The 11,243-nt window shown below is 46.7% G+C and overlaps 1 protein-coding gene across 1 annotated transcript; it reads right to left on the bottom strand.

The window, feature by feature from the left end:
- Positions 1–296: 296 nt before the first annotated feature.
- ZNF134 (zinc finger protein 134) lies at positions 297–11,112 on the bottom strand. Its single transcript, XM_063599711.1, has 3 exons — positions 11,098–11,112; positions 10,481–10,796; positions 297–4,824 (listed from the first exon to the last, which is right to left on the bottom strand). Exons 1-3 carry the CDS (start codon positions 11,110–11,112, stop codon positions 3,581–3,583), a joined length of 1,575 nt encoding a protein of 524 aa, XP_063455781.1. The 3' UTR covers positions 297–3,580.
- Positions 11,113–11,243: the final 131 nt, after the last annotated feature.

Raw genomic sequence — 11,243 nt, 5'->3', positions numbered from 1 at the left:
ATCTTGGCTCACTGCCACCTCTGTCTCCTGGGTTCAAGCGATTCTCCTGCCTTAGCCTCCTGAGCAGCTGGGACTACAGGTGTGCGCCTCCACACTGAGCTAAAGTCTCCAATTTCATCTAAATTGTCTAAGTCCAATATGGATGAGGCTCTAGGTATAATCCCATCTTGGGGCACAATTCTTCTCTGTGTTGCTGGGGGGTTCAGGGGGGGTCTCTGGACATTGTTGGTGAGACCCCAGCCCCAGCAGCATCCAGGTTCTTAACACCATTGAAAGAATTCAGTGACGAGTCACAATGAAGCAAAGGCAAGCAGCTTTTATTGTGAAGCAAAAGTACACACAAGAGAGAAGTGTGGGAGTGCCCCTGAGAGCAAGTCATGCAAAACAAAGTTTGGGTTTCTAATTGTATGGGTGTTCCTTTAATAGGGGTAATCATTAGGTATTCTGGGAAAGGAGGGGATCTCAGGGACCCCTGATTACCACCCCTCCTCCCTTATTTGGGTTTGCCTGGAAGAGTCACAGACATGTCACCCTGACTGGGGTTCTGGCAGTTTTCTCTTTTGTTTTGGGTTTTCTGTTATCCCACGGTTTCTTTGCCTAGTTCCCGTTGCAGCTGTTGTTTGGGTTTTTCTTTTTTTTTTTTTCAGCTGCACCAAAACCAGGGTGTTGAGATTTTCCATCCTCCTGCGACCACCCAGTGCTATTCCTGTCTCATTTGGATCTGTAAAACTAGAAAACTAGTTATCTGCTCCCAAACAAAAGGTTGGGAAAGACCTAGGATAATAGTTATATGTATATGCATTGTTTCAAAAGGGGAGGAAATGGAAGGGGGGAAAACAAAAAAAATGGAACCACCAATCCCAAGAAAATCTGAAATCTAGTTTGGCAAATGCCACTGGGAGTCAAGACATGGGAATATCACATGGTTCAGGACTCTGCCCACTGGACTCTCCTCTGCTCTGAGTCATCCTTCCTTTCTCATGAAAGGTAGCAAGGGCTTGCACCTGTTTCCGCAGCCAGTCCCATGTATAGAATATTACACCCTTTAACTTCATACTGTCAAGGTCCCTTTAGACCCAAGGTGAGCATTTCCACTGGTATAAAATTTTCAAGAATTTTGTGAGTCTCCTGTACATCACTGAAATTCACAACATTAGAAAAGAGGTTTATGCAGATTATTCCTCCTAGGGAATCCCCTATCTATATTTTTGGCTTTTGCTGAGATGAGTGATAGTTTAAACTTCTTATAAATTGTTTGTATTGAGGGGATCTACAAGTCACATTTAATCTCTTCAAAGAGCTTTTTGTGTGACAGTGTTCTGATGTATGTTTTGATCCCGGTATCAGCAAACATCCTTGGCTATCTCTCTAAAACATCGCTCTCTCTAAAACATCTATCTTTCCTAACAATGAATCTCTTAATTTCAATGGTTTGTTTGTTTTTTTCCAATTAAGATGGGCTGAGAATTTCCCAAATCATCAAATCTTAGGTCTTTTCTGTTTCGCAGTTCTTCCCTATATGTATCTCTTTTCCAATATATTTTACTATAATTAGTAAGATATATGGTCACACCTTCAAAACCTCTGCTTAAAAATGTTCTCAGCTAAGTGTCCACATAAAGACTCATGCATCAATATTTGCAGCAGCTTTTTAATATTTAAAAATGGGGGTGGAGTACAGACATCAATTAAGATAAATGGATAAACTGTGGTATATCCATACAGAATATGACTCAGTAATTTTAAAATGGACTGTTCATACATACCATGGACAAATTTCAAATTATGTTGCATGAAAGACAGCATGCAAAATTAACACTTTATAGACAGACTTACATAAAATTCTAGAAAAGACAAATTTACCTACAGTGAAAACTACTCAATGGTTGCCTAGGGATTCTGGGGGAAGGCGAGCACTGAGAGAAAGGTTAAGGGCCTCAGGTTAACTTTGGGGGTAACAGATATGTCCAATACCACTGATAGGGTGATAGTTTCAAGTGTGTGTGTGTGTGTGTGTGTGTGTATCAAGACTTACTCGTACACTTTAAATATGTGCAATATATTGCATGTTGATTACACCTCAGTGAACCTATAAAAAGTTATCCCATTTAAAAATCTGGATCTCCCACTTCTATTGGAAACTGGACAACTGGACATCACTAAGAGTGACTCTACCTCACTATGGTGACTCTTATCACTCCAAATATCTTGGGAAGACAATCTCTTCCTCAGTAGTAAGAAAAACTGGCAAACAATGAGGAGGACCATTGCTAACAGAGTCACCAGAAACTCCAGCTGGTCACAAAAGCTACTTCCTTGGACCACACCTCTTTACTCCCAGGGTTACCACCTGTGCAGCAAAGACATTAGGTAAAGAGCCCAGGGAGGGAGAGGAATCTAGGAAAACTACATTCGTTGCTGCACCAGTGACCTTGACCTAACAGTAACATGGCCCTGGAGATCCTGAGATTTCTGGATACCCTGATCCCATTCAGCCTTAGTGCCTGGACTGTCTGTGGATGTGTTTTTACAATGGGCACTTCCCCTCTAGTTTGCCACAATCTCCCCAATCCCAATTACTCACGCTCAATATTTATCAATTTTGTTTCCCTACTGGATGCTTTAGATCTTACCAACAGTGGCCTGTGAAACAGATTCAGGCCTTCAGGGAATATGGCCACTCAGCAGGTCCTGAGGAACAGCTTTCCCTCAACAGTGTTGGGGAACATGGGACACATGCTGCAAACAAGACACCCAATCCATGCTGTTTCAAAACACTGCAGGCTGCCACAGCAGCAGCACCCTCCTCAAGGTGAAATATGGGCTCTCAAATAACTCTAAAATCCAGACAAATCAGGTCTACACAAGATCTTAATTCTTACTTAACAAGCTTTGTCAGCTATGGAAGTTAACATCAAAACTGGACTAAGAACTATTCTCCCTCAACACACTGTCCCATTTGAGGCAAAGTTGGAGGCACCGCACAAAGGCTGTCTTCAGTTTGGCAGAGCCTGTTTTCAATCCACCCCAGACCATAAGAAGAAGCCCCAAGATTAAATGTGGCTTAAACTGTAAAGCCTTTATTATCACAAACCAGAGCAACATGAGGCAAGTACTTTCCCAGGCCAGGTGACTTGGAGGCTGGAAAAACTTGATTACAAGTATGTGAGACCAAGAATATCCATGAAGAAAGTAAACTTTTTGTATAAGCCACCAGCAGATACAGCTCAGACCCTCTTGGCTAAAAATGGGTCATATCCATACCTATACCTGTCATACAGAAGGGAATGAGGACCCCCAATGAACTCAGGCATTTCATGATTTTCTCCACGGACTGGAGAATACAAAACCCTGCCTTCCCCAATGCTGGAGTTTCTTAGCTGGCAGAGTTAAGATGGTTTCGGCCACATGGATTGACAGTGACATAATTCTGGCAAAAAACCTGAGCAAGTCAGAAAGTGCAACATATCCCTAGAAGGTTCCTACGTACCTGGCACCATAAGGTATCTCCTTTGTGTCAATGTTCAGATACATGAAATTCAACATCTGATTGATGAGTCCTGTTGTATTCAAAGCACTCCTAAAGCCTGCCTGCAGTGTGAACTTTCTGGTGCCGATTGAGGTGGGAGCTTAAGCTGTAGGCCTTCCCACATTCACTGCACTCATATGGCCTTTCTCCAGTGTGAACTCTTTGGTGTCGAACAAGGTGGGAGGTTCTGATAAAGTCTTTCCCACATTTACTACACACAAAAGGCCTTTCACCAGTGTGAACCCTCTGGTGTGCAATATAGTCAGAACTTCGACTAAAGAACTTCCCGCATTCAATGCACTCAAACGGCTTTGACTCAGTGTGAATTCGCTGATGTTTAATGAGGGTGTATTTGTGGCCAAAGGATTTCCCACAATCACTGCAATCATAAGGATTTTCTCCAGTGTGAATACTCTCATGCTGAACAAGTGTAGATTTGTGTCTGAAGACTTTCCCACAATCACTGCACTTATAAGGCCTTGCTCCATTGTGAACTCTCTGGTGTACAATTAGATTGGAGTGATGGCTAAAATATTTCCCACATTCATTGCACTTATAAGGCATTTCTCCAGTGTGGATTCTCTTGTGCTGAGTAAGGTTGTCTTTTCGACTGAAGGTTTTTCCACATTCGCTGCATTCATAAGGCCTTTCTCCAGTATGGATTCTCTGATGCTGAACAAGTGTAGCTTTGCGGCTGAAGGCTTTCCCACATTTGCTGCACTCATAAGGCTTCTCTCCACTATGAATTCTCTGGTGCTGGACAAGTGTGTCTTTGCGGCTGAAAGCTTTCCCACATTCACTGCACTTGTAATGCATTTGTTCACCATGAAATGCATCCCCATTCTCAGTGCTCCTGTGTGTCTTCCTTTTACTGTGGATGGCCTTTTGTTGGCAGCCACCCAAAGTAGCCTGGAAGTTTTTCTGCTCCTCCTTACACGTAAAGGGCTTCTCTGACGGATGAGGTTCTTTGCTAACTGTGCAGTTCTTCACAATTGAGGCCTCACTTTTATCCCTTCTTAAGGGTTGCTCTATACTGTAACACTTCTGGTACTGATGAAGGTTTGCACTGAACCAGAATTGTCTCCCACATGCCCCACATGTGTGAAGTTTCAGTCCATGGTGTGTACCCTGGTGTTCATCCAGGTGCAAAATATCTTTCAAGATGGGGCCACATATGTCACAAGGGAGAGCCGTCTGTGCGGGCAAACCTGCCTTGGAAGTATTAACATGTGACACTGCTATAGAAATGCTCTGTTCAGAAGATGACTCTTCATCCTTCACTTCATGCCAACAACCTGAAGGCAGAAAAATACTATTGATGTACATGCTGACTTTGGTGGGTGGGGCAACTACATCACAAATATGTGTCTGCTGTACCCAGGACTGAGTACCTAAGTTTCCTGGTGGAATAGAGCTAGGATCAGGTTGAAAAAAGGGCTGCTGTACAGTACTGGAATCTAAGAGTCACAGAATGGAGATGGCCTCACAAGAAACAAAGACACGAGGATGGGGTGTAGTACAAGGTCTCCAACTTAATCCTCTGCAATGACTTTTAGCAGGACCTTGGCTGACTGTGGGTGACAGGTGACTCCTATGCAGAAATGTGAGTACAGGCCCAGGAAAATGTGATTAAAAATAAGTAACGTGTTCAGGGACTATTTACAGATATGCACACATCTTATGACACAATAGTGTAAGTGTAGTACAATATTGGAAAGCATTGCAGAGAGAGCTATTGCTCTACTAGAGCCCCTCTGGTAGAGAATGGGAGAAGACAGCCCTGAGTCAGAAGTCAGATTAGAAATGACAAAAGTGTACAGAATGGGGATAAAAAGGTAGAAATAAGTTAGGGCCTCTGGCCTTGGCACTTGTGATGGGCACAACATAGGTTTCCGGAACTACAGGAACCCAGCCCTGAGGTTATGGCGTCCCTCAGCTCCCACTCACCAGGGCCTGTCCAAGCCCCTCCTGCTGTGACTAGAGTCATGCCCTCTCAGGTAGCCAGAGTTCTCTCTCTTGTTACAATTCAACAACCACAGAGGATCTGGAAGATACAAAGCATAGGGGAAAGGTGAAACAGGCTGAGAGCACTAGCCAGAGTAGCCCACCCATGCAAAATTGCAAGAAAACAAATGCTACAAAATGAACCTCAGAAAATTGTCCTGCAGGAACAGTGCAGTGGGCCCACAAGTGGTGACCATGATGACTGAAATTGAGGACACAGGCAGACTCAAGGAAATTACAATTAGAGGAAGCGGGTGGAGCCTGGAGTCCAGAGGTGTCATGAGTGTGGACAGTCACCTGGCCAGGGAGAGGCCAAGCAGAATTCACTGGGTCACCTTAGGACCCCTGATCTCCAAACCCTTCCTGGCAAGGCTTCAGGGCAGCAGGAGTTGAGGAACACAGGGAAGAGAGGGGGCAATGCATCTAGCTGAGCCTAGGCACCCAGGGGACCTATGTGAGGGAATCAGAGAAGAGAGCAGTACCCATGCTCTAGCTATGGAAAGGAAAGAGCAACCCCTAGGGCAAAAAGGAAGAGTAGGACCCAGCCCAGAAAAATGGGATACTGGGGCCTTACCCAGGGAGACTATAAATGCAAAGCACAGAAGCCATTCTTTCATAATAGAAGAGTCTCTGAGGCTCATCCAGCAGCTCCCATTCCTCCTAAGAGAAGTAAACAAATAAATCCTTGAAGGTCACATAGCCCCGTGTGAGGTGGACAACTGAGCTTAAGGACAGCCTCTCTCTCCAGGACTCCTTGTCACATCTAACTCAAATGAGATAACAGGCCCTGGTGTGATTGGTGCCTGTTCTCGACTCATATTCCATTAATCATTTTGTCCAGCTCAGAACAGGCAAGTGGACAGATAAAACACCATGGGCCTGGTAAGTAGGACCCAACCCTTCTCCTATCAGCCAGCTCCCTGGGGATCAACAGATTATTCCTCATACACAAACCTGAGCTCAGCATTCTTTCAGAAACCCTCCATACCAAAGCTCTGGGCTCATGAATTCACACTCCATCTCCATGTGCACATCACCCTTTTGGCTATACCTCCTTTACATCTATGGACACCCACAACACTGGTACCTCCATGGCTTCCCCACATGCAAATCTGCACACAGCATCCAGAGAATGCTTGGATAATGCATCCAGGATTACATCTGGTCCTGATCAATGGCCACACTGCCATGGGTTGCCCTGAATCCACCTATTAAATCTTCCCCTCCTGGCTCTATTTCATGGGTCAATTCAGCAATCCAGAACCATGTGCAGATCCCAGATAAACTCAGCCCTTTTCTGCTTTGTTGTTGTACTACTGAGGTCAGTCACAGGCTTCTCAACATTTAACTCATTCAAAACCCACACTCACTGGGCACCTACCCCAAGCACAGGGATTCTGCCTACTGACCCAATCTGTCCCTGGGCTAATTCACTAGCTTGACTGAAACTCCACAGGTCCCACCAAAGGTCACCATGGAAGCCTGAGGAGCACATAAAGAGCTGAATAAGCACTGGCTCTGGCCTCACTGCCACCTCACTTCTATTACGACAGTACTTCACCTCACATCCACTCTCTGCCTGGAACGCTTTGCCACCTGCCTGACCCTATTATTCCCCTTCCTCCCAAGGACATTTCCCTCCCTCTTCTAGACTCTAAGATGGCCCCTACCTCTACCCTGCTGTGTCTGCCCTTACAGTGTGCTGATGGCACTGTCACCATGACCTAAAGATTCTCTCTCTAAATTGGAAGCAAAGCTCCATCCTGATCCACATGCTGGCTGCCACCCTGTGGATAGCTCCAACCTGAATCCCTTCTCTGAACTTCAGATCTCTGTGTCCAGCTGTCTACTTGACACCTCCACTCAAGTGTCTTTGGAACATGGTAGATTCCACATAGCCAAACTGCACTCCTGATATTACCTCTGAAAGGTACTCCTACCACCAACTTTGTCACTTCAGTTGATGGCATCTTTCTATCTTCTCAGACTAAAAAATCCAGGGTCTTCCTTCACCCCTTGCCTTTTCTTTCTCATCTTCCACATCAGAAAATCTGGTTGGTCCCACTTTAAGAAAAATGATTCAGAATCCATCCACATCTCCCACCTCTACAGCGACCACTCTGGTCCAACCTGAACTGTTGCATTAAGCTCCTCAGTGGTATTCCTTCCTTCATCCTCACTCCCACAGTCTTTTTTCACTGTACAGAGAAAGTTGGTTAAGACCAAAGTCAGATCACTCCCTCCTAGCTCCAAACCTGCAGTGGCTCCCAATTCTCTCAGCATACAAACCCAGATCCTCAGGCTGCCATTTCTGGGCTGAATCCTGTCCCTGCTGTCTGATCCCACCAGACATAATGGAGGCCTGAGGTTCCCCGAACACTCCTAGTTTAGCCTTAAGTTAAGTATTTGCACATGCTGGTTCCTATGCCTGAGATAATGTTCCACATTTCATCCCATTGCTTGCCAGAAATGGAAACCCTTCCACATAATTCCAAAACAGAATTTACAACACAGAGCTTTGGGTGACTGCAGGACCTCCAAAAACGGTAGGCAGAAGGGACACTGAAGAGTCCCAGAACACTATCATTCTCCACACTGAGTTGCTGAGATAATGGGGGTGTGTTGGGCTAAGTGAGGGCCTGAGACAATCTACTCTCATCTAGGTAGGAATCATAAGTTTCTGCCACCATGGCAACCTCACAAGAGGAGGGAAGCTGGGAGTGGCAGGTTCCCACAGTGGGATCTCATCGACTGAACTGTTTCCCTAAGCCCTGCCTACCCTGCCCTTTGGCAGGAATGATTTTGGGTTACCTCTCTTACTTCAGATACTCAGAGCTCAGTGCTGGCTCCCACCAGCTGTGTGAACATAAAGACCAGCGTCTGAGTGTCCTCATCTTAAAAGTGGGGATAATAACGGCACCCACCTCATAGGGCTACTGTTTGTATCAGGCTTGTCTGTACATCTCAAGTGCCTTTGAAACAGCTACTACTATCCATGCAAATGAACTGATGAGTTTTTGAAAAATTAGGTTTGTTTTGCCTGCTTTAAAGCTTTTAAGAAAATTTGGTTAAGATTTTTCCATTGTAATAAAATACTTCAAGGCAACTTAATATTTTGACCAATCATTAAGTGCTAGTATAAATTTCCCTTACTTTGTACATACATTTTTTAGTTCCTTCTGCGTACTTGCAAGGTGTACACTAGCCCTTGCACTAAACCAGCCTACCTGATACATATTCCTCTGAAGGGGAGCTGCAGTGATCCTTCATTAGAGATGTTCATCAATTCTGCTTACCTGAGGGTTTGGGTAACTGAGGCACCAATGCACTGGTTGGGGATGGGACTGCTCCACAGGCAGCGCCCATGAAGGCATGCTGAGCCTGTAGGGTGGCAAACCTACTGCATCCCTCACCTTGGTCTCCAGTGCAGGCCAGGCTACTTATGCTCTACAGCCCTCTCCTCTTGCTGACACTATAAGATATAATAAAATTCCTCTTCAAAGGTTTAGCCTGTTAACTTCCTTGTTCTTTGTTCTCAAATCTTTCTTGTTCTCCATGCCTCCTTGCCCCTAGTTACTATAAACAACCTTCCTGTAAGCACTAATCAATAATTCACATCTGTTCCCTTACTCACTTTGCACCCATTGCCCCCGCCAAAACCACACGTCCTACACAACTCACATGTCCCACCACTGTAACTCACCTTCCCCTTCCCTCTTCCTTATTTGGAAAATACTCACAAATACCCAATTGGCTCAGCTTAGATTAAGCGGTCCGACCCCAGCCCATGGGGGAGTGACACAGAGGAAGGTAGGGACTATGGGTTAGAGATAAAAACCCCTTCCCTCCTTTGTTCAGTGTGCTCTTGGGATCGTGATTAACACAGGCAGCACACTTGCACAGAAGTAAATTGCCTTGCTGAGAAAACTTTTGCCTGAGTGCTGGTTTCACTTTGCAGCACCAAGCATTGACTTCCAACAACACCATCTAGAATGCTTTCACATGCCAGGACCCCTCCTTTCTGGAAGGAATCTTAAGTGTCCACCCCTTCATCCCTGGCCTTCCACCCTAAACCCACCTCTCACTTCAGAGGCCACACAAAATAACTTCCTTGAAATTCCACCCTCTAAATCTGATCTACTACAGGCTTTGACTTTATGCCTCACCCATTGAAGTCTCTAGCACAACTCCCTCTCTAGAACCCCAGACCTGCATGTTCAGCTACCCATGTGAACCTCCAGTGCAGAACACCTTAGATTCACCAAGTCCAAAACCCAATTCCTGATGCCCCTGAAACGTGCTCCCTGCTGTGACTTACCAATTTCCATTCTTTCACATGTTCAGGAAGGAAAACAGGCCAAAAAAACCCTGGATAGCCCTTTCCTCCCTACATTCACTCACGACCACATCTGATGCAGCAGGAAACCCCATTGGTTCCATCTTTAAAAATCTACCCAGAATCTCATGACTTCCCCACCCAACCCCTCCTGCCACTGCTCTGGCCCAGCCACCACCGCAACACTTCCGGAGTTTGTTGCACGGACCTCCTCAAAGGTCTCCTTGCCTCCATCCTCATCGTTTCTACCTCACTGTAGTCGGTTTCCTCCTCAGCAAACATTGGAATACTTTAAAAATCCTTTTTCGGATCCCTTCCCTCCACCATTCAAAACCCGCCATGGCTCCTATAGTCCTCGCAATGAAGGAGCAACTTCTCCCCTCGACATTGCAGGCCTGACTACGGTTCACACACGCTCCCGACTGCTACCGGCTCAGTCCAGCTCCAAACCTATGCTCAGGCTGCCCTTCTGCCAGTCACACTCGCCCCCACCCACCAGCGCCCCGCTGCCTTGGACACTGGGGCCTGCGCTGCAGGGACTCAGACAGGCGCTCCTCATTTGGAACTTCAGGATTTGGGGCGGGCGAAAGTCCGGGAAAGGCAGCACCCACCTGCGCCGGGCCCATCACCGCGGCCGCCGCCATCACAGTTCGTAGACCACACGGAGCCGCGAGGGGGTCCCAGGTCGCGGGACCCTGGCACCGCGGTCGTCCGTCCCCGGGGGCGCAGGCGGGGTCTTCGCTGGCGAGCCACTCCGCAGAGCGAACAGCGACTTCTCCCGCACCCTCCCGCTTCCGTCACCTCGGAACCGCCCAGCAACCCCGAGCTTCTGCTCCGATGGTTCCACCTAAGAGCCGACAAGATGTCCACCGCGAGGAAGATACCGGAAGTCCTGCCCAGAGAGCTTCCGTCCGCAGGGAGACGCCCCTAAGAGTGCCGCCGCCGGGCGGCGCACAGGTTTCTGGGCAATGCAGTTCTCATGTGCACTTGGCCGTGGTGACGGCTAACTCCCCTGCACGCTGGGCAAAGGCCAAATGTTACTGCGAGGGGCGCTGAGAAATTATGCCCTGAGACTCTGAGGTCAGGGCGTGGCTTCGCTCCTTTTAAAGGACCCTCAACCAGGTCCTGTGTAGTGAGGTCTGCAGGGATCCCCGAAATATTGGGATATATTCTTACAGATGTTCCCTGAAGCCACACCACCAAATGGACACACAACATCCAATGTCACTCTGAGTCCACTCATAGTTCAGTCAAATTTCCTTCATTTAAAAAATATGGGTACTGTAGAGGGAAGCTTTGAGTCAGTTTTGTGAGCCTCAGTTGGGTCAGAGTTAACAGAGAATTGTCCCCAGGCAGGGCCATGGAGTGGAAGAA

The sequence above is a fragment of the Pan paniscus genome, chromosome 20 (assembly GCF_029289425.2).
Source record: "Pan paniscus chromosome 20, NHGRI_mPanPan1-v2.0_pri, whole genome shotgun sequence".
Taxonomy (NCBI): Eukaryota; Metazoa; Chordata; class Mammalia; order Primates; family Hominidae; genus Pan; species Pan paniscus.
This window is presented reverse-complemented; position numbering and strand designations above follow the sequence as displayed.

Excerpts from the sequence above, each read along its gene's own strand:
- ZNF134 (XM_063599711.1), bottom strand. Across the intron at positions 4,825-10,480 it reads CGGTGATGGGCCCGGCGCAG|GTTGTTGGCATGAAGTGAAG; the intron begins GTGGGTGCTGCC and ends TTCTGCCTTCAG.